The sequence below is a fragment of the Salmo salar genome, chromosome 13, assembly GCF_965601325.2.
Source record: "Salmo salar chromosome 13, fSalSal1, whole genome shotgun sequence".
Lineage (NCBI taxonomy): Eukaryota > Metazoa > Chordata > Actinopteri > Salmoniformes > Salmonidae > Salmo > Salmo salar.
Window position 1 is genome coordinate 28,510,074 of NC_138303.1, and position 26,218 is coordinate 28,536,291.

The 26,218-nt window shown below is 42.9% G+C and overlaps 1 protein-coding gene across 2 annotated transcripts; it reads left to right on the forward strand.

Moving 5' to 3' along the window:
* The first annotated feature begins 4,969 nt into the window (after positions 1 to 4,969).
* On the forward strand, positions 4,970 to 23,276 carry il17rb (interleukin 17 receptor B). Of its 2 annotated transcripts, XM_014134958.3 has the most exons (9): positions 4,977 to 5,364; positions 5,442 to 5,469; positions 5,762 to 5,890; positions 5,990 to 6,096; positions 6,258 to 6,378; positions 19,970 to 19,987; positions 20,072 to 20,119; positions 22,119 to 22,223; positions 22,317 to 23,276. In XM_014134958.3, the coding sequence occupies exons 1-9, from the start codon at positions 5,302 to 5,304 to the stop codon at positions 22,991 to 22,993; spliced, it is 1,296 nt and encodes a 431-aa protein (XP_013990433.3). In that variant the 5' UTR covers positions 4,977 to 5,301; the 3' UTR covers positions 22,994 to 23,276. The 2 variants fall into 2 exon arrangements, with proteins under 2 accessions (XP_013990434.3, XP_013990433.3); XM_014134959.3 differs by lacking the exon at positions 19,970 to 19,987 and having other exon boundaries at positions 4,970 to 5,364.
* Positions 23,277 to 26,218: the final 2,942 nt, after the last annotated feature.

Genomic DNA, 26,218 nt, shown 5'->3' on the forward strand with positions numbered 1-26,218 from the left:
TGTTTCATGGATCAGAGGCATTAGGGATGACCTCGTGTGAATTGGACCATTTTCCAGTCCTGCTAAATATTCAAAATTGAACGAGTACTTTTGGGTATCAGGGAAAATGTATGGACTAAAAAGTACCTTATTTTCTTTAGGAATGTATTGAAAAAATATAAATGGTAAAGTAAAAAATTCCCAAACAACTACTTCAAAGTATTTTTACTTAAGTACTTTACGCCACTGGTCATTGTCCTGTTGGAAGGTGAACCGTCGCCCCAGTCTGAGGTCCTGAGTGCTCTGGAGCAGGTTTTGGAGCACGCTGGGCCAATTGTGCACTGCCCTATGGGACTCCCAATCATGGACAGTTGTGATACTGCCTGGAATCGAACCAGGGTCTGCAGTGACGCCTCTAGCACTTAGATGCAGTGCCTTAGACCGCTGCGCCACTTGGGAGCCCAGGTTCCTTCCAGAAATGACACTTGGCATTCAGGCCAAATCATTCAATTTTGGTTTCATCAGACCAGAGAATCTTGTTTCTCATAGTCTGAAAGTCCTTTAGGTGCATTTTGGCAAACTCCAAGTGGGCTATCATGTGCCTTTTACTGAGGAGTGGCTTCCGTCTGGCCGCTCTACCATAAAGGCCTGATTGGTGGAGTGCTGCAGAGATGATTGTTCTTCTTGAAGTTTCTTCCATCTCCACAGAGGAACTCTGGAGCTCTGTCAGAGTGACCATTGGGTTCTTGGTCACCTCCCTGACCAAGGCCCTTCTCCTCTGATTGATCAGTTTGGACGGGTGGCCAGCTGTAGGAAGAGTCTTGGTGGTTCCAAACTTCTTCCATTTATTAATGATGGAGGCCACAGTGTTCTTGGCAACCTTCAATGCTGCAGAAATGTTTTGTTACCCTTCCCCAGATCTGTGCCGCAACACAATCCTGTCTCGGAGCTCTACGGACAATTCCTTCGACCTCATGGCTTGGTTTTTGCTCTGACATCCACTATCAACTGTGGGGGAAAAAATTATGCCGATTTTTCTTCTTCTTCATATTCACATGAAAATCTATCCCCAATTGGATGGAAACCTAGCTATTGATGTATTTAATCATAATTGTATTTCAGTGGGCTATCTTTTTGAAAGAGCGTCTAATGACCGATGTCCACCAGATGCACATGCGTTTTGTTTTGCCGGATGTCTTGCGCGCATTTTCTGTACTTGACACACATGTGCATCGCTTTTCAACTAGCTAAAACCTAGCTATTGGAGTCTGTGTGTACTTCCCTTTGTACCACCGTGATGTAGGTCTCCATAGCCTTGGTCTCCAGACCCGACAGAGAGTACAGTTGTCCCTGGGGCGGAGTGGTGCCTGGGGGAAGGTCGATCCCGCAGGCATAGGGTTGGTGCGGCGGAAGCAAAGTGGCCCGGGCCTTACTGAACACCTCCCGTAGGTCCTGGTACTCCGTGGGAATGGCGGAGAGGTCCGGGGCAACTTCCGAGCCCCCAGGAATACGTCCCGGGGCAGGCTGATCTGACTTCAGGCAATGAGCATGGCAGAATGGGCTCCAGCCCATAATGGCACCAGCAGACCAGTCAATAAGACGATTGAAAATCCCAACACCACGGGAACCTGAGGAGACTTAATAAGCATTGTCGGTGACCCGGCCAATAGAGCGTAGAGATGTCCAGCTCGGAGTCCAGGGTAGCGTCCATAAAGCTCTCATTGGCCCCGGAGTCGATGAGTACCCGAAGAGATTTAGACTGGTTCCCCCACAGCAAGATGGCATGAAAAGGGGTGCAAGTGAGGGGAGAGGAAAAGTTCTCCATATGGCCCATCAGAGTACTCACTCCTACCAGTGAGCCTGGTCTTTTAGTGGACAGGTGGAGACGAAATGACCAGTAGTCCCGCAATATAGGCAACTCTTAGTGTGAAGCCTGTATAGCCATTTGGCTGGGGACAGCCTAGCTCGGGGACTTCCGGGATGTCTCGGAGGCGAGGTGGAAGCCTTGGGCGGGTGAGTGAAATCGAACCTCCTCTCCTGCCTTCGCTCCCATAGTCGCCCATCGATCCGAATGGTCAAGGCGATGAGTGAGTCGAGATCCGTTGGTAGTTCCCAGGCTCCAAGCTCATCCTATACTTCCACGATACTCCGTGCAGGAACATGTCGAACAGCGCTTCCGGGTTCCAGGCACTCTTAGCTGCCAACGTGCAGAAATCCACCGCATAATCTGTCACACTGCGGGAGTCTTGCCAAAGCTGGAGTAACTTCTGTGCAGCTTCTCTCCCGGACAATGGAGCATCGAACTTTCTTCACCTCCGCCACAATCTTCTCCAGACTGAAGCATACAGCCGACTGTTGTTCCCATACTGCCGTAGCCCAGGCGAGAGACCTCCCGGACATCAGCGTGATGAGGTACACCATCTTAGAGCAGTCCAAGGGGAAGGAGGAGGGCTGCAGCTCGATGATGAGGGAACACTGAGCGAGAAACGCCCGACAGGTGCCCGACTCTCCATCGAAGCATTCCGGGGGAGGTAAGCGGGGTTCCCAGGAAATTGGGGTGGCCGGGGAGGTGGCGCTGCTAACAGCCAGGTTACTGAGGGGCTGGGAAGTTATCGTCGTGGTAGGCTGCCAAACAGACAACCCGCGGAATTGCTCCAGCAATGTGTTCAACGCTCTGTCATGGCGTTCGGCCAAGGTCTGGAACCCTTCCATAAGACCACGAAGCAACACCTCGTGCCTTCCAATGGTGGCCCCTTGGAGGAGATGGCATTACGGAACTGGTCCCGAGTCTGCTGGGTCAGTCAGGGCCCAGATGTAGATCGTGTCGAAGTAACAAACGTTTATTACTAGAACAGAGGGCAGGCCAAACGACAGGTCAAGGGCAGGCAGAGGTCAGAAAATCCAGATCAGAGTCAATCAATCAAATGTATTTATAAAGCCCTTTTTATATCAGCTGATCTCAAAGTGCTGTACAGAAACCCAGCCTAAAACCCCAAACAGCAAGCAATGCAGATGTAGAAGCGCGGGAGCACATAAGGTACAGAACGGCAGGCAGTCTCAGTTCAGGGCAGGCAGAAGTCAATAATCCAGGGTGGTGTGACAAGGTACAGAATGGCAGGCAGGCTCATGGCAGGCAGAATGGTTAAAACCGGAAAAACTAGAAAACAGGAACTAGAAAAAGACAGGAGCATGGGGAAAAACGCTGGTAGGCTTGATGAACAAAACGAACTGGTAACAAACAGAGAACACAGGTACAAATACACTGGGGATAATAGGGAAGATGGGAAACACCTGGAGGGGGGTGGAGACAAGCACAAAGACAGGTAAAACAAATCAGGGTGTGACAGTAATAAGCAACTGCTTTTTATCTGTGCATGGTATTTTGACATAAATCAATCTGGATTTAGGCCAGGGCACAGCATTATCACAGCAACAACTTTAGTTGTTAATTATGTTGTCAATGATTTAGACGCTAAAATGAATTGGGCTGCTTTGTTTGTGGACCTGTCAAAAGTGTTTGATACTGTTGATCATGCTATTTTATTGAAGAAGTTGTCCTCAATTGTCTAGGTTCTGCTCATCGTTTCATGGTTATTTTAGTGACAGAACTCAGGCCATTGTGATTGAAGGGGTTAAGTAAGAATTTCTTAAACTACATAAAGGTGTTCCGCAGGGGTCGATACTAGGACCTGCTCTTTTCACTATTTATATAAATGCTATTGGTTAATCTGTTAAAAAAAAAAATTACAGTATGTACACAATTGCCCCGATGGCGTATCTGGATGTGACAAGGCTACAGTCCGATTTTGCAGCTGTGCAGGAAGCCCTTAGTGATTTATAACTCGTGCTTAATACGGGCAAAACTAAATACATGTTGTTTTCAAGTTCTCGTAAAATTGTCTCATATGGATTACATCTTCACTCATCGGATGGTTCTATAATCGAACAAGTCCCTGCATACAAATACCTTGGTATTTGGATTGACAATGATTTAACATTTAAAAAACATACGAATGAGCTTGTTAAGTAGCTAAGATTTAAAGCAGCCTTTTTCTACATAAACAGATTGCCTCTTTCTAGTTAGCATGTCGATCACATCATTACACTATTTTTGTTTACAAAGCCCTGCTCCACAAGCTTCCAATTTACCTAACTCCACTGTTAAAATGACAAGTTATCAAACCCATTCACAGGGTTGGTTAACTCTGGAAACTCCTTTGGCGTCTACAGAGTTAAGTAAATCAGCCTTTAACTTCCTTGCACCCAATGTTTGGAATAATCTCCAAAAGATGTTTCCATTGGATGCTTTGGTGGCCCTAGGGTAATCCAGACAGCGGACAGGATTTTTATAATGAAGAATGTGTTTGTTTTAATTGACAGTGTTTTGTATCTTAAATGTGTATTTCATGTGTATATTTTGTGTATATTTATTTTGTATTTACTTTATTTAACTAGGCAAGTTTATACTTGTCTATTGATGTGTTTGTTTTTGTATTGTGCAGGACTCATTTGCAAGAGACTAGTCTCAATATGACTTCTCTGTTGAAATAAAGGTAAATAAATATAGTAGCCTATCATACATTTCTAGTCTAGGAGAATCATGTAGCCTATATGGACTTTATGCACTTATACTTGGAGGCGGCTATAAGGGGAGTCAACGCTTTCATTCTCGAGTTTCAGTTTCAGATCAAACAATTTCAACCTTTTAAAAAAGCGAGAAATGTTTGCAACATCATCTATATTTTCTGTGATATATTTTTTTTAACTTTTAAATTCACCTGTCTATGAAAACATAGATAATGTGTCTGTTATGATTTTTTTTTAAATACAGGCAATAACACGATATAAAACTGGAGTGGAGTCACAGTAGGCAATGCAGAAAATGGTAGAGGTCTTCGAACTGTGCTTCAAATTTCGAAACAATCAACTTCGATCAGATTATGTGGTTTTACATGGAAATTACAGTTTTAAAAAACGGGTTTGCTTATCGTTATTCTTGATCGCATCGACCGATCTTTGAATTCTGTCACGCACTGCAGAGACAAAGAGAGCAAACCACGGAGCTCTGGATTTAGTTTGCAGTGCGCGCCGGGAGCAGCAGAGTGGGAGGAGTCCTACAATGATCTGTCTCACCGTGACAACCTACAATCCAGCGCGCTGGGTGCCACGCGCACGTAGCCTATCCAACCTATATAACCAAGGGGTTCAGAGTGATCGTCAGTAGGCGGACGGATTTGGTGTTCGCAACAGTTTATTATAGGGCAAACCTTTTCACCAGATATTTTGCAACTACAGATTGATATATGATAATTGTTTTAAGTCATGAGGACCTTGCTGTTGATTATATTCTCTAAATTACTTACTGCTCAGCCGTCACCCACAATTGTAAGTTTTTATTTAGCCTATAAAAATTGTTTAGTTGGGAGATGAATCCTTTTAATTGTTCATTATGTTATCCACAGAGTGTTACCTGTGAGGAATCAGAAGATGGTGAGTTAGCCCAGGGATGGTTCACTCAGATTACAATGTTATTTATTTGTTTTCTTACCTTGAATTATGGTGACAAATCAGTCTACTAATCCACAGACTGCTTTCAGGGTAAAGAAATAATATTAATGACCTGTGCCAAGGTATGCTCATTGCAATCTTCCTTAAGAGGGTTACCTTATTCCTATTAAAGCAGTGGTTAGCAAGTTTGTGTTTTGTAGACCTGCTGCTGTTTGCTACATTGGTGTCAGGAGTGGGATGTTGTCATTTATTGATGGGGTATTTTTTCCCCAAGTGATACCACCGGAATGGATAGAGATTCCTCAGGCCAGTCCTTCTCTTCTGCTCGCACTCAAAGTTGCTGTTCTGCCTGAAGACTTTGGGGCTATTCGGCTGAATATAAGTTGGGCCATCAACATCGACCGTAGGGGAAGCCTTATCAGAATTAATTGCATGTTAATAGAAATAGATTTGGAAAAATAACAGTGATGCATATAATACCAACACTTCATATATTTTGCAGAAAGCATTCGCTATCTCACAGGAACTTGGATCACTATAGATGATGATGCATACCGCTGTCGGTATGAACCACCTTTCATAGAAGTTGACCTCAGTGGTCTTGAACAGGTGGGCCTACTGTAGCCTCTTCCTTTACAACAAACTTCAAATCACAATCAGGGGCTATATTGCTGATAATTGCCATAGTTAAAAAAGGTATATTTGCTAATGTCTAACTCTTTTTGTATTATTCAGGTAAGGCTCATTGAGATAATGTCTTTTTCATACAGCTGTGGTTCTATTACCTTGCACCTGCAGAGCCAGGGCTCCATCTGGTCATCACTGCTTACAATCTTCCGAATCCGGCAGATGGCGAATTTTCCAAGTTTACGACATGTAATGTACCGTATGGTAAGTACGTAAAAAAAATAAAAATGAATTGATATGTTTTTATAGGGATATTAGTTAACTTCTATGGGCTAGGTGGGACGCGTTACACCATTTTAAAGATACACTTCTCGTTAATCTAACCACATTGTCCGATATCAAAAAGGCTTTACAGCGAAAGCAAAACATTAGATTATGTTAAGAGAGTACATAGACAAAAATAATCACACAGCCATTTTCCAAGCAAGGACATGTCAATAAAACCCAAAACACAGCGAAATGAAGCACTAACCTTCATCAGATGACACTACTAGGACATTATGTTACACAATACATGTATGTTTTGTTCGATAAAGTGCATATTTATATCCAAAAACAGCATTTTACATTGGCGCGTGATATTCAGAAAATGTATTCCCACCAAAACGTCCGGTGAATGTGCACATCAATTTACAAATATACTCATCATAAACGTTGACAAAATACATTATTCTTAAAATAATTGTTATAGATAGACTACTCCTTTATGCAACCGCTGTGTCAGATTTTAAAATAGCTTTACGGAGAAAGCACATTTTTCAATATTCTGGGCAACCTAAACTCAGAATTAGTATTAGAAATATTGTATTACCTTTGCTGATCTTCGTCAGAATGCACTCCCAGGACTGCTACTTCCACAAGAAATGTTGTTTTTGTTCGAAATAATCCATATTTATGTCCAAATACCTCCGTTTTGTTCGTGTGTACAGATTACTTATCCAAAGGCATAACGCTTGAGCGCAGAACGAGAGACGAAAAGTCAAAATGTTCCATTACCGTACTTAGAAGCATGTCAAACGCTGTTTAAAATCAATCTTTATGGTATTTTTAATGTAAAATTGCGATAATATTCCAACCGGACAATAGCATATTCATTCAAGAAGAAAAAGGAGGGGCGCGCTCGCAGGACCGAGCATATCCAATCCCTTTGTTGCCAGGCAGACCACTCAGTAACTGAGCTCCTATACTCTGCCCAGTGACAGAATGCTCAAACCACTTTCTGAAGGCTGTTGACAGCCAATGGAAGCCTTAGGAAGTGCAACGTCACCCCACAGACACTGGAGCTTCGATAGAGAATCAAAAGAAGAACTACAATTCTCAGACTTCACTTCCTGCTTGGATTTTTCTCAGGTTTTTGCCTGCCATATGAGTTCTGTTATACTCAGACACCATTCAAACAGTTTTACAAACTTCAGAGTTCAGTTTTCTATCCAAATCTACTAATAATATGCATATTCTAGTTTCTGGGCCAGAGTAGTAACCTGTTTAATATTGGGTACGTTTTTCATCCGCCCGTGAAAATACTGCCCCCTAGCCCAGACAGGTTAAATAAAAAAGAAGAATAGTTAGCATATCTTGCTGAAATTTATACTCTAGTATATAAGACTATACCTGCAGTGGCGTAGTGCAGATTTGTGGGGCCCCGCAAGGTCAGAGCAAGGCCCCCCAACCCATGGGGCAGAGAGAGTTGTATAGCTAAACTCATCCTATTTTACACATTTTGACATTAGGCTGAGAGAAAATGTTGCTCTTTTAGAGCTCAGGGATTCTTGAAAGACAGAACAGTCTTAACTTATTTTTCACAAATATTTGTCTTAATATAAAAAATAATATATATATTTTGATAGACTAAAGTATTAACTATTGCACCATGTAAAGGAACAACTTATTTTTGTTTTGTAGCCCTATTCAATGCTCCAGGGCTAATTTCATTTTTATCAATATTTGGCACATAAAATAACATTTATAAATCAAATCAAATTTCAAATCAAAAATGTATTTATATAGCCCTTCGTACATCAGCTGATATCTCAAAGTGCTGTACAGAAACCCAGCCTAAAACCCCAAACAGCAAGCAATGCATGTGAAAGAAGCACGGTGGCTAGGAAAAACTCCCTAGGAAAAACTCCCTAGAAAGGCCAAAAACCTAGGAAGAAACCAGGCTATGAGGGGTGGCCAGTCCTCTTCTGGCTGTGCAGGGTGGATATTATAACAGAACATGGTCAAGATGTTAAAATGTTAATAAATGACCAGCATGGTCAAATAATAATAATCATAGTAGTTGTCGAGGGTGCAACAAGCACGTCCGGTGAACATTACCCCTTACGTCCAGCAAATACTTCAATTGTTTAAGCATATGTTGCAACACAGTCATGAAAATATTTGTTCAGAATATTGACAAAACAAAAATCGATCATAACATCAATGACAGATATTACAAACCACTGACGGAGTTGACAACAGATACTCAAAACACATATTTTTGCCTCTAAAAATAAAAGTTTGTCACAAATATTTGGGAAATTATTCATTTGAAAATCCACAATAAAAACAGAACATTCTATCAGATCTGTCAGCAATCTTACGGAGTTGACGTTAGACACAAATCTGATTGAGTTCATGTTTAACGGAGTTGACAAAATTGCAATTTTTCTTCTTCATTCAAGTGGTATACACAGTAGCAATTGTGTTTTTCCTCATTTGCTTTATGACTAAAATCTAATATAGCATATTCTATCTTAATATATCAGGCTGATGAAGCTGACAGTTTATGGTTGTGACCATGGTGATTCCAATAGTGTTTGTTTAAATCTATCAAAAGTAAAGAACTTTACAGACCATGAGTGGACCCTGCTCATTCCTGATTAATTTTAGACAAATCTGACAGAGTTGACCAAATCTCAGGACCAGTGGCGATTATAGCACTTACATCTTGGTGGGGCAAACTCCCCCAATTTCAAATCAAATCGTATTTGTCACATGCGCCGAATACAACAGGTGTAAACCTTACAGTGAAATGCTTACTTACAAGCCCTTAACCAACAATGCAGTTGTAAGAAAAAAAAAAGTGTTAAGTAAAAAATAAAAGTAACAAATAATTAAAGAGCAGCAGTAAAATAACTGTAGTGAGCCTACTGTATATAGAGGGGGTACCGGTACAGAGTCAATGTGCGGGGGCACCGGTTAGTCGAGGTAATTGAGGTAATATGTACATGTAGGTAGAGTTAAAATGTCTATTCATTGATAATAAAAAAGAGAGTAGCAGCAACGTAAAGGGGGGGGGGGGGGGGCAATGCAAATAGTCTGGGTAGCCATTTGATTAGCTGTTCAGGAGTCCTATTGCTTGGGCGTAGAAGCTGTTAAGAAGCCTTTTGGATCTAGACTTGGTGCTCTGGTACCACTTGTCGTGCGGTAGTAGAGAGAACAGTCTATGACTAGGGTGGCTGGAGTCTTTGGCCCTATTTTTAGGGCCTTCCTCTGACACTGCCTAGTATAGAGGTCCTGGACAGCAGGAAGCTTCGCCCCAGTGATGTACTGGGTCGTACACACTACCCTCTATAGTGCCTTGTGGTCGGAGGCCGAGCAGTTGCCATACCAGACAATGATGCAACCAGTCAGGATGCTCTCGGTGGTGCAGCTGTAGAACTTTGAGGGTCTGAGGACCCATGCCAAATCTTTTTAGTCTCCTGAGGGGGAATAGGCTTTGTCGTGCCCTCTTCACGACTGCCTTGGTGTGTTTGGACCATGATAGTTTGTTGGTGATGTGGACACCAAGGAACTTGAAGCTCCCAACCTGCTCCACTACAGCCCCGTCGATGAGAATGGGGGCGTGCTCAGTCCTCCTTTTCCTGTAGTCCACAATCATCTCCTTTGTCTTGATCACGCTGAGGGAGAGGTTGTTGTCCTGGCACCACATGGCCAGGTCTCTGACCTCCTCCCTATAGTCTGTCTCATTGTTTGTTTTAGATGCATGCCAGCAAAGCCACTACACAACACAATATAAGGGCTGGCTGATATAAGGGCTGATATAAGGGCTGGTCAAAATGGTGCCGACAGAGATGGTTGCCTCACTTCGAGTTCTTAGGAAACCTATGCAGCATTTCGTTTTTTTTTAAATGTATTATTTCTTACGTTGTTACCCCAGGATATCTTAAATCGTATTACATACAGCTGGGAAGAACTATTGGATATAAGAGCAATGTCAACATACCAACATTACGACCAGGAATACAACTTCCCATGTTCAGACCACCACCCAGGACAATGGATCAAATCCCAGTAGCCGACCCGAAACAAGCAGCCTTCTGGTCAGGCTCTGTCACAGCTGTCGTATGAAAGAGACCAAGGCGCAGTGTGCGTATCGTTCCACATCTTTATTTCTATGTGAAACTATGCAAGACAGACAATAAACTAAAAACAACAAACCGTGACGAAGCGGTGCTACATGCATAAACTCAAAATAATCTCCCACAAACACTAGTCGGAAAAACAACAACTTAAATATGATCCCTAATTAGAGACAACGATGACCAGCTGCCTCTAATTGGGAATCATACGAAAATCCCAACCTAGAAAAAAGAACCTAGAACACAACATAGAAAATGTAAACTAGACAAAAAACCCAACATAGAAAAAAGAACCTAGAACACAACATAGAAAATTTAAACTAGACAAAAACCACAACATAGAAAAAAGAAACTAGAACCAAACATAGAAATAAATAAACTAGACAAAACCCTCCAGTCACGCCCTGACCTACTCTACTATAGAAACATACGAGCTCTCTATGGTCAGGACGTGACAGGCTCCATAGATGTGCACATTGCTCACCGCTCCCGAGTATACTACTCGCCAATGTCCAGTCTCTTGACAACAAGGTAGACAACATTTGAGCAAGGGTTGCCTTCCAGAGAGACATCAGAGATTGTAACATTTTCTGTTTCACGGAAACATAGCTCTCTCAGGATATGTTGTCGGAATTGGTTCAGGCACTGGGCTTCTCCATGCATCGCGCCAACAGAGATACACACTGGACACACACTCTCTCTGGGAAGAGGAAGGGCGGGGGTGTATGCTTCATTATTAATGACTCATGGTGTAATCATAACAACATACTGTAACTCAAGTCCTTCTGCTCACCCGACCTAGAATTCCTTCCAATCAAATGCCAGCCATTTTACCTACCAAGAGAATTCTCGTTAGTTATAGTCATAGCTGTGTACATTCCCCCTCAAGCAGACACCAAGACGGCCCTCTTGGAACTTCACTGTGTAAACTGGAAAAAATATATACGGAGGCTACATTTATTGTAGCTAGGGATTTTAACAAAGCAAATTTGAGAACAAGGCTACCTAAATTCTATCAGCATATTGATTGCACCATGCGCAGGGGTAATACTCTCGACAACTGCTACTCTAACTTCCGCGATGCATACAAAGCCCTCCCCAACCCACCCTTCGGCAAATCCGACCACGATGCAATCTTACTCGTACCGTCTTATAGGCAGAAACTCAAACAGGATGTACCAGTGACGAGAACCATTCAATGCTGGTCTGACCAATCGGAAACCACGCTTCAGATTGTTTTGATCACACGGACTGGTATATGTTCCGGTCAGCCTCAGAGAACAACATCGACCTATACGCTGACTCTGTGTGTGAGTTTATAAAGAAGTGCATTGGAGATGTTGTACCCACTGTGACTATTAAAACCTACCCTAACCAGAAACCGTGGTTGGATGGTGGAATTTGCGCAAAACTGAAAGCGCGATCCACCGCATTTAACCATGGAAAGAGGTCTGGAAATATGGCTGAATATAAACAGTGTAGTTATTCCCTCCGCAAGGCAATCAAACAAGCAAAATGCCTGTACAGGGACTTGGTGGAGTTGTAATTCAACGGCTCAGACACGAGAAGTATGTGGCAGGGTCTACAGGAAATCACGGACTACAAAAATAAAAACAGCCACGTCACGGACACTGACGTCACACTTCCAAACAAATTAAACACCTTCTTTGCCCGCTTTAAGGACAATACAGTGCCACTGTCTAGCCGCATCCTCAGAACAGCTTGCTGGTGTGTTTACGGACATATTTAATCGCTCCCTATCCCAGTCTATTGTCCCCACATGCTTCAAGATGGCTACCATTGTTCCTGTACCCAAGAAGGCAAAGATAACTGAACTAAATGACTACTGTCCCGTAGCACTCACTTCTGTCATCATGAAGTGCTTTGAGAGGCTAGTCAAGGATCATATCACCTCCACCATACCGGCAACCATAGACCCACTTCAGTTTGCATACCGCATACAGATGACACAATCGCCATCACACTGCACACTGCTCTTTCCCATCTGTTCAAAAATAATACCTACAGTTGAAGTCGGAAGTTTACATACACCTTAGCCAAATACATTTAAACTCAGTTTTTCACGATTCCTGACATTTGATCAGAGTAAAAATTCCCTGTCTTAGGTCAGTTAGGATCACCACTTAATTTTAAAAATGTGAAATGTCAGAATAATGGTAGAGAGAATGATTTATTTCAGCTTTTATTTCTTTCATCACATTCCCAGTGGGTTCAGAAGTTTACATACACTCAATTAGTATTTGGTAGCATTGTCTTTCAATTGGTTAACTTGGGTTAAACGTTTCGGGTAGCCTTCCACAAGCTCCCCACAATAAGTTGGGTGAATTTTGGCCCCTTCCTCCTGACAGAGCTGGTGTAACTGAGTCAGGTTTGTAGGCATCCTTGCTCACACACGCTTTTTTAGTTCTGCCCACAAATTTTCTATAGGATTGAGGTCAGGGCTTTGTGATGACCACTCCAATACCTTGACTTTGTTGTCCTTAAGCCATTTTGCCACAACTTTGGAAGTATGCTTGGGGTCATTGTCCATTTGGAAGACGCATTTGCGACCAAGCTTTAACTTCCTGACTGATGTCTTGAGATGTTGCTTCAGTATATCCACCTAATTTTCCATCCTCTTGATGCCATCTATTTTATGAAGAGCACCAGTCCCTCCTGTAGCAAAGCACCCCCACAACATGATGCTGCCACCCCGTGCATCACGGTTGGGATGGTGTTCTTCGGCTTGCAAGCATCCTCCTTTTTCCTCCAAACATAACAATGGTCATTATGGCCAAACAGTTCTATTTTTGTTTCATCAGACCAGAGAACATTTCTCCAAAAATAATAATCTTTGTCCCCATGTGCAGTTGCAAACCGTAGTCTGGCTTTTTTATGGTGGTTATGGAGCAGTGGCTTCTTCCTTGTTGAACGCCCTTTCAGGTTATGTCGATATAGGACTCGTTTTACTGTGGATATAGATACTTTTGTACCTGTGTCCTCCAGCATCTTCACAAGGTCCTTTGCTGTTGTTGTGGGATTGATTTGCACTTTTCGCACCAAAGTACGTTAATCTCTAGGAGACAGAACGCGTCTCCTTCCTGAGCGGTATGACAGCTGCGTGGTCCCATGGTGTTTATACTTGCATATTATTGTTTGTACAGATGAACGTGGTACCTTCAGGCATTTGGAAATTGCTCCCAAGGATGAACCAGACTTGTTGAGGTCTACAATTTTTTTTCTGAGGTCTTTGCTGATTTCTTTTGATTTTCCCATGATGTCAAGCAAAGAGGCACTGAGTTTGAAGGTAGGCCTTGAAATACATCCACAGCTACATCTACAATTGACTCAAATGATGTCAATTAGCCTATCAAAAATGTAAAAATGTATTTGCATTTTAATGAGGGAAATAAGTATTTGACCCCTCTGCAAAACATGACTTAGTACTTGGTGGCAAAACCCTTGTTGGCAATCACAGAGGTCAGACGTTCCTTGTAGTTGGCCACCAGGTTTGCACACATCTCATGAGGGATTTTGTCCCACTCCTCTTTGCAGATCTTCTCCAAGTCATTAAGGTTTTGAGGCTGACGTTTGGCAACTCGAACCTTCAGCTCCCTCCACAGATTTTCTATGGGATTAAGGTCTGTAGACTGGCTAGGCCACTCCAGGACCTTAATGTGCTTCTTCTTGAGCCACTCCTTTGTTGCCTTGGCCATGTGTTTTGGGTCATTGTTATGCTGGAATACCCATCCACGACCCATCTTCAATGCCCTGGCTGAGGGAAGGAGGTTCTCACCCAAGATTTGACGGTACATGGCCCCGTCCATCGTCCCTTTGATGCGGTGAAGTTGTCCTGCCCCCTTAGCAGAAAAACACCCCCTTAGCATAATGTTTCCACCTCCATGTTTGACGGTGGGGATGGTGTTCTTGGGGACATAGGCAGCATTCCTCCTCCTCCAAACACGGCGAGTTGAGTTGATGCCAAAGAGCTCCATTTTGGTCTCATCTGACCACAACACTTTCACCGAGTTGTCCTCTGAATCATTCAGATGTTCAATGGCAAACTTCAGACGGGCATGTATATGTGCTTTCTTGAGCAGGGGGACCTTGCGGGCGCTGCAGGATTTCAGTCCTTCACGGCGTAGTGTGTTACCAAATGTTTTCTTGGTGACTATGGTCCCAGCTGCCTTGAGATCATTGACAAGATTCTCCCGTGTAGTTCTGGGCTGATTCCTCACCGTTCTCATGATCATTGCAACTCCATGAGGTGAGATCTTGTATGGAGCCCCAGGCCGAGGGAGATTGACAGTTCTTTTGTGTTTCTTCCATTTGCGAATAATCACACCAACTGTTGTCACCTTCTCACCAAGCTGCTTAGCGATGGTCTTGTGTAGGTCTACAATCTTGTTCCTGACATCCTTGGAGAGCTCTTTGGTCTTGGCCATGGTGGAGAGTTTGGAATCTGATTGATTGCTTCTGTGGACAGGTGTCTTTTATACAGGTAACAAACTGAGATTAGGAGCACTCCCTTTAAGAGTGTGCTCCTAATCTCAGCTCGTTACCTGTATAAAAGACACCTGGGAGCCAGAAATCTTTCTGATTGAGAGGGGGTCAAATACTTATTTCCCTCATTAAAATGTAAATCAATGTATAACATTTTTGACATGCGTTTTTCTGGATTTTTTTGTTGTTATTCTGTCTCTCACTGTTCAAATAAACCTACCATTAAAATTATAGACTGATCATTTCTTTGTCAGTGGGCAAACGTACAAAATCAGCAGGGGATCAAATACTTTTTTCCCTCACTGTACTTATATGTACATATTCTCATTCACCCCTTTATATTTGTGTGTATTAGGTAGTTGTTGGGGAATTGTTAGATTACTTGTTAGTTATTACTGCACTGTCAGAACTAGAAGCACAAGTTTTCCGCTACACTTGCCTTAACATCTGATAACCATTTGTATGTGACCAATAAAATTTGATTTGATTTGATTTGGAACACTAAACAATACATGAATTGCCCTATAACGGTGACAATCGGTGCCCACAGACTGTTAGGGCCTACATAAAGCTGTCCCAACACCTGGCTATCAGCGGAGCCTTGTCTGGCAGCAAAACAGTTCATTCAGCCTCATTTACTTTATGTCCAATAGCCGATGAGCACCTATACGTTTTATCTATAATTTCTCTTCATATGACAAAGATTGAAAAGGATTTGCCAGTAGATTGTTGACTTTATTCATGATGATGACTGCTTGTCTAGCTTGCTAGATAAGATTTTGTAAGTATGATGTTGACATGATCAGTCCAATCAAAGCTATGGTAGATATAACGTGATTTGATGGCATGTTATCTGTGGCCAATGACCTTGAGCTTTCTTGGATGGGCACTTCTAATGTAACTCTATGGCAGTACCCAAGGGGCTTGAATTTTCGAGCTCTCTCCATAGTTTTTGCGGTGACGTAGTGTCCTCATGAGTGCCAGAACACTGAGCCAATCACAGCACAACTAGAGAACATTACCAACCCCTACGCTCCGTATTTTCCACTAGCTGCCCCACCACCACAGAATGCACGGAGCTAGGCTGAAACACTTGCATTTTGGAGCTGCCTTACTCAAGAAAGCAAAAAAGAGACCTTGTTTGTAGGCGGCTTTATTAACTCAATTATTATTATTTTTTTTACATTGTTTTCAAAACAGGCAACAGCAAAAAGCTGAACAGGTGGGGAGCCCCACCTGCCTGAAAGACGGTTCGCCAGTGCTCGGGACATCTTTTAGAAATCACAGTTTTGAGATACATATTCTTTACTGTCACAGAGGGCTATTGCAAGAAACTACATAATATACTTTTTCAGTTAATATTGGCAGTTTTTTTATTTTAAAAACTTTTGGGGAGAGTTTGAAATTTGGATCCTTTGCTCCAGACAAGAGTGTTTCCAGACATAGAGCCGACATGGAAATGAAAAACATTGAAAGTATTTAGAAAATTCCCAAAACAAATCTTTTCCCTTATCAGAATCCCCTCAATGTACATTTTAAGCTCAAATAATGCCTTAAAATCAGACCCCTTGACTTTTTCCTAATTTTGTTACATTACAGCCTTATTCTAAAATGTATTAAATAGTCCCCCTCCCCATCAATCTACACACAATACCCTGCCGCTAATGACAAAGCAAAAACAGGTTTTTAGAAAATATCACATTTACATAAGTATTCAGACCCTTTACTCAATAATTATTTGAAGCACCTTTGTCAGCAATTGCAGCCTTGAGTCTTCTTGATTATGACGCTACAAGCTTGGCACACCTGTATTTGGGGAGTTTCTCCCATTCTTCTCTGCAGATCCTCTCAATCTCTGTCACGTTGGATGGGGAGCGTCGCTGTACAGCAATTTTCAGGTCTCTCCAGAGATGTTCAAGTCCGGGCTCAGGCTGGGCAACTCAAGGACATTCAGAGACTTGTCTGGAAGCCACTCCTGCATTGTCTTGGCTGTGTGCTATTGTAGAAATTCTAATCAAATGGAAGAGAGACTGCAGATTTTTTCAAACAAAAATTGTATAAGATTTGCAAAAATGAAGCAACCAACCATCAGTAAGAATAGTCAGAGTTGAAAGTTCCACGAACGGAGTTGTCTCTCCACTCTTATAGAAAAAGTACAAACTATTTTGTCTATGTGACAGTTTAGCAGATGGGTGGAAACAGGGACGGAACATGTGTAAAAAACGATTTAGCTTGTCTGTTCAGATTAAGATAGCTGACGTTCCCACCATTGTCTGTTCCTTCCTGCATGTTTCCGAACATCTAAGTTCCTGTATATTGTGAAACAGGATGTCACATACTGCAGTCGCACGGCTCTTATCTGTATGCCCAGACTTATGACTAAGTCACACAAGACAAGCCTGTACCAGCAAAATACTAACATATAATCTCTAAGTAAAAACAGCATAGTAGGTCTAATTAAACAGTATAGTATGTAATGAATATTACATTTCCACCACAGTGCTTAGGGTCATTGTCCTGTTGGAAGGTGAACCTTTGCCCTAGTCTGATGCCCAGACCGCACTGGAGCAGGTATTCATCAAGGATCTCTCTGTACTTTGCTCCGTTCATCTTTCCCTCGATCCTGACTAGTCTCCCACTCCCTGCTGCTGAAAAACATCCCCACATCATGATGCTGCCACCACCATGTTTCACCGTAGGGATGGTGCCAGGTTTCCTCCAGACGTGAAGTTTGGCATTCAGGCCAAAGAGTTTAATCTTGGTTTCATCAGACCAGAAAATCTTGTTTCTCATGGTCTGAGAGTCCTTTAGGTGCCTTTTGGCAAACTCAAAGCGGGATGTCACGTCCCTTTTATTGAGGAGTGGCTTCCGTCTGGCAACTCGACCATAAAGGCCTTATTGGTGTAGTGCTGCAGAGATGGTTGTCCTTCTGGAAGGTTCTCCCATTTCCACAGAGGAACTCTGGAGCTCTGTCAGAGTGACCATTGGGTTCTTGGTCACCTCCCTGACCAAGGCCCTTCTCCCCCGATTGCTCAGTTTGGCCGGGCGGTCAACTCCAGGAAGAGTCTTTGTGGTTCCAAACTTCTTCCATTTAAGAAAGGACAATCTTGTCTCGGAACTCTACGGACAATTCCTTCGACCTCATGGCTTGGTTTTTGCTCTGACATGCACTGTCAACTGTGGGACCCTATATAGACAGGTGTGTGCCTTTCCATGTCCAGTCAATTGAATTTACCACAGGTGGTCTCCAATCAAGTTGTAGAAACATCTCAAGGATGATTGATGGAAACAGGATGCACCTGAGCTCAATTTCGAGTGTCATAGCAAAGTGTCTGAATACTTATTTAAGGTATTTCTGTTTTTTATTTATAATATATTTGCAAAAATAAATAAACCTGCTTCGTCATTATGGGGTATTGTGTGTAGATTGATGAGGGGGAAAAAATATTTAATCAATTTTAGAATAAGGCTGTCACGTAACAAAATGTGGAAAAATGGAAGGGGTCTGAATTCTTTCCGAATGCACTGTATAAGAAAAATAAATACATAATTTTTATAATGGAATTACCCGTATACCTTTTATGTGGAAATGCCCTATTCACTTCAATACATTTTTCAGCCGGTACCAGGTTACCTTCAGACGAGTCCCGTGAAACTTGTGGGAGTCGTGGAGCAAAATAGAGAATACCAACGTGTTCATGTGTAACGGCTGTTGTTATGTAGAGAGGACCAAGGCGCAGCGGGTTGCATGTTCATCATTATATTTAATGAATAAAGATGACACGAAACAAAACAATAAACAAAGAACGACAGGTGACAGTTTCACAGGCTACAATAATCACTAGCAGTGCGAAATACAACTACCCACCAATCCCCAGGTAAAAACACGCAACTAATATATGACTCCCAATCAGGAACAACGACGTACAGCTGGTCCTGATCGGGAGCCACACAGACCACACAGAAATAAACAAACTAGAAAACCAACCTAGAATACAAAACCCAGAACATACACCAGAACCCCGTAATACATAAATAAAACACCCCTCTACAATACACATAACCCCCGAACCACATAAAACAAATAACCTCTGCCACGTCCTGACCAACCTACAAATACAAATAACCCCTATACTGGTCAGGACGTGACATCATGAGTCTAATCTTTCTGTAGGGAGGTCATATTAGTGTGTAGCAGAAACCGTTCGGACGCTACAGACTTTTTCGTGAGAACATCGATTTTGGGGATGTCTGATAAACACTGCTGTAGCTCTGCCACCTTCCACCTTTGTCACTAGTTAACACAGCCACAAAGTCAAAATTGGTTATGTCAAAAAAACGAATGAAAACAAAAATTAGCTTTTTGGTATTTTTGGTTAGGGTTAGGCATAAGGTTAGCAGTCTGGTTAAGGTTAGGGTTAAGGTCAGGGTTAGGCTTAAAATCAGATTTTAAGTAGATCAATTGTAAAAATAGGCAGGGTTTAGCCATAATTATGATTTTGTGGCTGTGGTAACTAGTGACGACGGATGCGGTGGATTGACAACAAACACACAAAAACAGAGTGGAGCATGGGGGGGCCTCAAGCGGAGATTAGTTTTTTTTATGCCCAGATCATGAGGCCCCTTGATGATGTGAGGCCTGAGGCAATTGCCTCTTCTGCCTAATTGCCTCTTCTGCCAGTGTGTACATGGCTTATGACGTGTGCATATGCTATCTATGTACCGACCTCAGGGGGAACCCCAATCACCCCCCCCCGAAAAATGGGGGGAGGTTGGGGGTCCCCATTGCAGGGGCTGTGGCTGTTTGTGCCACGCCAGTGTATACCTGAGATCATGGTGCTGAGATGTTTTTCTTTATAGCTAGCACCTCATGTTCAATAATTTCTATATTTGTTTATTAAAGTGGCTGGGCTTTGTTTAACCATTTCCATTCTATTTTTTGCCAGCGACAAATGACCACACAGGTGAGCAATCTGAATCATTTGACATATCTGATTTGAAGTGCAGTATGTATTTGATAGGTGGTATTTGTTTATTTTTATTTTAAGCTGAGTTGAGAAGGCCTACTTCAAACCCCACTGTGATGCCCAACTCTGGTAAGATCTTTAAGTCTTTTGAGTGTCTGAACATCTGTGATCTATTTGACATGCTGGTGCCTCCCATCACTCTGTGATGGCAACAATATGCCTAGTTGGACAAGCTTTGAAGGTCTGCCCTGGACCAACTGCCTTGCTTAGATTGTCATTCTGAATGTCTTCCCTGCCAGACAGTCAGGTTCCTCCCAGGCCTACCTTGGAAGCTTTTCCTTGCTACTGCCTCTGCTTGCTCTTTGCAGCTTTAGGCCTGGGTTTCTGTAACACTTTGTGACAAATGTATTTGCAAAATGGCTATGTCTATACAACCACAATTTCTATGATTTATCATAATGTATTTGACATGAACTGTGTTCCCTTTTAATATACCTCTCCAAGTAGATAAATAGGGAGATTCTGTCCATGAGATTGATTAGCTTTTAGTATTTTATTAGGATATCCATTAGCTGCTGTTAAAGCAGTAGCCACTCTTCCTGGGGTCCACACAAAACATAAAACATGACATAGTACAGTACATTAATAGTCAAGAACAGCTCAAGGACGGAACTAAGTAAATGTAAAATGTGTTGCGTCAAAAGACAGGTATTCATATTCAAGGCATTCACATTTTCAATTGATTTCAAAGATAAAACACCAGCAGGGGGCGAAAGAGTGTATGCATTGTGGAACCCATCATTAGCTTGTGTTTCCCTGGGGAACATGCACCTTTGTGATAGCAGGTGGTGAAATGTTTGGTGAAAAAACATTTCACTGGAAGTCCTTCATGGAAGAGGAGACTCTCATTCATACACATTCAGCCTATTTAGGATTCTGGAGACTCAACCGGTAGGCACATGGATATTGTTGTGTAAAATTGTTGCCAGTTAGGTGTTTATTTGTGTTGCGATTTGAGACCAATTGTCTAATTTAGTATATAGTATAATTTAGATAATATGACTACATTGAGATTATATATTTAATTTGAAATGACCTTACTTGAAGTAATGTATATTTCTTTTTGTGTTTTGCCTTTAAAGGTTTTCAACCTAACTAACTAATTAACTAACTGACTAAATAAATAAAAGAAGTCAGAAGAAAATTGAGTTGTCCCTTGCGTCCTTCAGTCCTTAAAGGCCTTTTTCAAGTTTGGGCAAAGAGCTGCAGTGTGAACCATACACAACTTGACAATAAGACATACACTTTCACTACTCAGTTCTCCTGATGTGAACATAGCAGTGTCTCATGAATCATGTAGAGTTATTGAAGTTCACTCCTGGCTCCGTTCCCCTGACATGAACATAGCCACATTAATGCTAAGATCCCCTGAAGTGAACATACAGTACCTACATATCATATGGCATATAGAGCCCCACTGAAAATCCTTTGATCTCGCTAAATTCCTCTGACGTGAATAAAGCTACCGTGTCATTTACAGGTACCACCCGTAATGGGTCTCCTGGGGTAAAATGTTATCTTATTACAGTTACCACCCATAATGGGTCTCCTGGGGTAAAATGTAGGGTTATTACAGTTACCACCCACAATGGGTCTCCTGGGGTAAAATGTAGTGTTATTACAGTTACCACCCGTAATGGGTCTCCTGGGGTAAAATGTAGGGTTATTACAGTTACCACCCATAAAGGGTCTCCTGGGGTAAAATGTAGTCTTATTACAGTTACCACCCGTAATGGGTCTCCTGGGGTAAAATGTAGGGTTATTACAGTTACCACCCGTAATGGGTCTCCTGGGGTAAAATGTAGTCTTATTACAGTTACCACCCGTAATGGGCCTCCTGGGGTAAAATGTAGGGTTATTACAGTTACCACCCGTAATGGGTCTCCTGGGGTAAAATGTAGGGTTATTACAGTTACCACCCGTAATGGGTCTCCTGGGGTAAAATGTAGTCTTATTACAGTAACCACCCATAATGGGTCTCCTGGGGTAAAATGTCGTTTTATTAGTTACCACCTGTAATGGGTCTCCTGGGGTAAAATGTAATCTTCTGGAGTTTTTTGCATTACAGTTACCACCCGTAATGATGATGAGGGGAAACCAGCAAGCCTTCTAGTAGTCTATCTTGGATGCTTAGCTGGGCTCGTGGCACTGGTGGCCTGCTCTCTCACTCTGTGTAAGCTAAACAGGATCTCTTTAAATTCAGGAATTAACATTGAACAAACTCTTTGTTTTGAAGTAACAATCTCCTCTCTCATTTCCTTTCCAGATCAAATGTATGGAATGCACTCAAATTCCCACTTCACTGAGCTGCCGAAGGCAACTGAGGTCACTGTGTCGGTGCTGGTGGTGTACCCTGCAGAAAACCCTGTCTTCCAGAGAGCTGTGCTAGCTTTTGCTGAGTTCCTCCAGTGGCATGGTGGCTGCCAGGTGGCTATCGACATGTGGCAGCATGGCAGGCTGGCAGAGCAGGGCCCGATGCGCTGGCTAGCAGATCAAGCAAAATCCGTAGCCAGGGTGATGGTTGTAAGCCCGCAGCCCAACCACTGCCACACTGGCCCAGGGGAACACACAGTACCAGCCGCGGCTCATGACCTGTTTCCTCTGGTGCTCAATATGGTGGCAAGCCACGCTCAAAGCCCCAAGGAGCTGGCCAAGTTCTGGTTGGTGCACCTAGGCAAGGCCCCGGAGAGGAGCGGCCTACCTGTGGAATTGACATCCTGTAGGGAATTTAGTCTGAACAGGGACTTGGAGAAACTCTGTAGACACTTGCATCAGCAGGGCTCCAGAAGACCAGGGTTAATGTTCAGATCAGGGTTGGCCTATGGGGAGAAGGCGACAGGGAAGCTGAAGGAGGCTGTGCAGCAGTTAGAGGCATGGCAATGCTCTCAGCCAGGAGGTGCAGGGGAGGGAGCTTCTTTGACCAAATTGATAGCTAGACTGTAAGAACCTGATGATCCTGGTGTGATGACAAACCCAGAGCTTAAATAGTAATATGAAAATAATCTAAGTAAAAACTCTCTTTGACCACTTATAGAACAATGGGACTGCAAAAATGAGGGCATGCTAACTTTTCTCACTTAGCTTTAAGATTACTTTTTAAATAGTTTAATATGTTATCTTTCATCAAATGTTTCTGTTTTGGAAATGAAACAAGTATTCTATGGCGTTGACATTTTTTATATACTTATTGAATGTTTTGTTTATGTAAATAAATACTTTAATCTAATTATTGACTAACTTTAATGAGTATACAATATTACACTATTTTTTCTTTATAAAGCTTTGTAGTACCATATTTTGTATAAGATGCGCATTTTCACACACTGAATTAACTGGAAAATCAGATCAAAGACCATGGTTATCATGGTTTGTGATATTTTTCACTTCATCTTACTCAAAAACAACATATGGATTTCACATGCTTATAAATATGTGTCTATAATTGTTTACTACGGAATTACTTTTCCCCTGATTTCTACTGAACAAAAATATAAATGCAACATGCAGCAATTTCAAAGATTTTACTAAGTTACAGTTCATATGAGGAAATCAGTCAATTGAAATCACGTCTTCTGGCGCTCGATGTCGCCAGGCTGCTTATCACACCTGTCACCATCATTACGCGCATCAGCGCTTCATCGGACTCACCTGGACTCCATCACGTTATTAATTACCTCCCCTATATCTGTCACTGTCTCAGTTTCTTTCCCAAGTCAGCATTAATGTCGTTATGAGTCCCTTTTACAGACACTGTTCGTGTTTTGGTTCCTGTCTGTTTATTCATTAAATGTTAACTCTCTGTACTTGCTTCACGTCTCCCAGCGTCTGTCCTTACAGAATGCTGACTCCACAATTTGAAGCTCTACAAAATGAGCCTTCCCTGTGGCTCAGTTGGTAGAGCATGGTGTTTGCAACGCCAGCATGGTGTGTGCAACGCCAGGGTTGTGGGTTTGATTCCCACCGGGGGCCAGTACAAGAAATGTATGCATTCACTACTGGATAAGAGCGTCTGCTAAATGACTAAAATGTAAGCATCACGGAGTTTTTTGTTGTGACGCCGCCGAAGCAACCGGGGATGCCTCAGCTGGCTCCCGTGCCTCAGCTGGCTCCCGTGCCTCAGCTGGCTCCCGTGCCTCAGCTGGCTCGAGAGGCTCCCGTGCCTCGGTTGGCTCGGCAGGCTCCCACGCCATGCCTCAGCCGGCTCATCAGGCTCCCGCAGCTCAGCCGGCTCGTCATGCTCCCGCGCCTCAGCTGGCTCATCCGGCTCCCGCGCCTTGGCCGGCCCGTCAGGCTCGCTCAGGTGGGAAGCCGGGTGGCGCCCCTGGGGCGGGGTACTGTCACGTCTGCTCCTGCTTCCCCTCTCTGGTGCTCGAGGTAGCCAGGCTGCTTATCATTATGCACACCTGTCACCATCATTACGCGCATCAGCACTTCATCAGACTCACCTGGACTCCATCACGTTATTAATGACCTCCCCTATATCTGTCACTGTCTCAGTTTCTTTCCCAAGTCAGCATTAATGTCGTTATGTGTCCCTTTTACAGACACTGTTCGTGTTATGGTTCCTGTCTGTTTATTCATAAAATATTCACTCCCTGTACTTGCTTCTCGTCTGTCCTTGCAGTATTAGGGTATAATCTATGGATTTCATGACTGGGAAGGCAAATATGCATCTGTTGGTCACAGATACCTTTAAAAAAAAATGGGCCTCAGGATTTTGTCACGGTATTTTTGTGCATTCAAACTGCCATCGATAAAATGCAATTAGGTTCATTGTCCGTAGCTTATGCCTGCCCCTACCATAACCCCACCGTCACCATGGGGCACTCTGTTCACAACGTTGACATCACCAAACCGCTCGCCCACACGACGCCATACACATGGTCTGCAGTTGTGAGGCCGGTTAGACATACTGCCAAATTCTAAAACAATGTTGGAGGCAGCTTATGGTAGAGAAATTAGCATTAAATTCTCTGGCAACAGCTCTGGTGCCAGAGAAAATTTGGCAACATGCTCACTCAACTTGAGACATCTGTGGCACTATGTTGTATGACAAAATGAGTTATTTTAGAGTGGCCATTTATAGCCCCCAGCACAAGGTGCACCTATGGAATGATCATGGCGTTTAATCAGCTTCTTGATATGCCACGCCTGTCAGGTGGATGGATTATCTTGGAAAATGAGAAATGCTCACTGACAGAAGAATAAGCAAATTTGTGCACAAAATTTGTGAGAAATAAGATTTTTGTGTGTATGGAACATTTCCGGAATCTTTTATTTCAGCTCATGAAACATGTTTACATATATTTTTGTTCAGTATACATACAGAACACCACTGTCATCTCTTTCTCCCTTTGTGATGTCATATGGTGTTCCTGTTTAGGCACCAGGCCAGCTGAGTGCAGGTGGGCTCTCCGTCAACACGAGGCTCTTGCTGGTCCCACCCCAAGTACACACATACACAAGTACACACACACACAAACCACTACGTTTCCAACATGACCTGACGTCTGTGTGTGTGTTACAGGAGTTGAAGGTGGAACATGCCTCGTACCTGTGGCAACACCCAGAGCTCCACGCCATGATGGGCGACTTCTTGCAGTTCTTGTTACTACAAAAACCAAGCGCCGTCATCATGTTCACACAGGAGGACTTCTTCGCCTCCCGCCGACCCCCGGGGAGCACCTTCAACACCTGTTCACCTTAAGGAAACACACTGTGGCTGCATCTGTGTCTCAATAGTCTAGTAGCTTCCTTTCACAGGCACTTTCGTGAGGACAAAACTATTCTGGTTAGTGCTTGTCACTAGTATGTACAGAGGCTCTCGAGAGCTAGTATTGATCAAATATGAATGCTTTTATGGATGTTTTTTATTTTGTTACGGATACAGGTAGTGGTGTATTTGTATTTATTTTCTCTCCTTCTCCCCTCACAGGTGACAATCATCATTCCCCCAATCAGTCATCAATCAGTCCCCAATCAGAAGACACCTGTTCCTTTTCCCTCAACCAATCACAGCCCCTTTCCCTTGGTTTAAAAACCCAGTCAGTTGTTTTCGCCCCAGATCAATCTTTGTGTTCAATCTCTCTCTGTGTCCCTAGCTCTATATCGCTGTAATGATCTCTGTTGTTTTGCAACTACATGTCACATTTGCCTGGTTATCCTGTG

Bases quoted from the DNA above. Each gene is read 5' to 3' on its own strand.
- il17rb (XM_014134958.3), top strand. From the start codon at position 5,302: ATGAGGACCTTGCTGTTGATTATATTCTCTAAATTACTTACTGCTCAG. The intron at 5,891-5,989 runs GTAGGGGAAGCC...TATATTTTGCAG, and splicing joins TTGGGCCATCAACATCGACC to AAAGCATTCGCTATCTCACA. The intron at 6,097-6,257 runs GTGGGCCTACTG...TTTTTCATACAG, and splicing joins ACCTCAGTGGTCTTGAACAG to CTGTGGTTCTATTACCTTGC.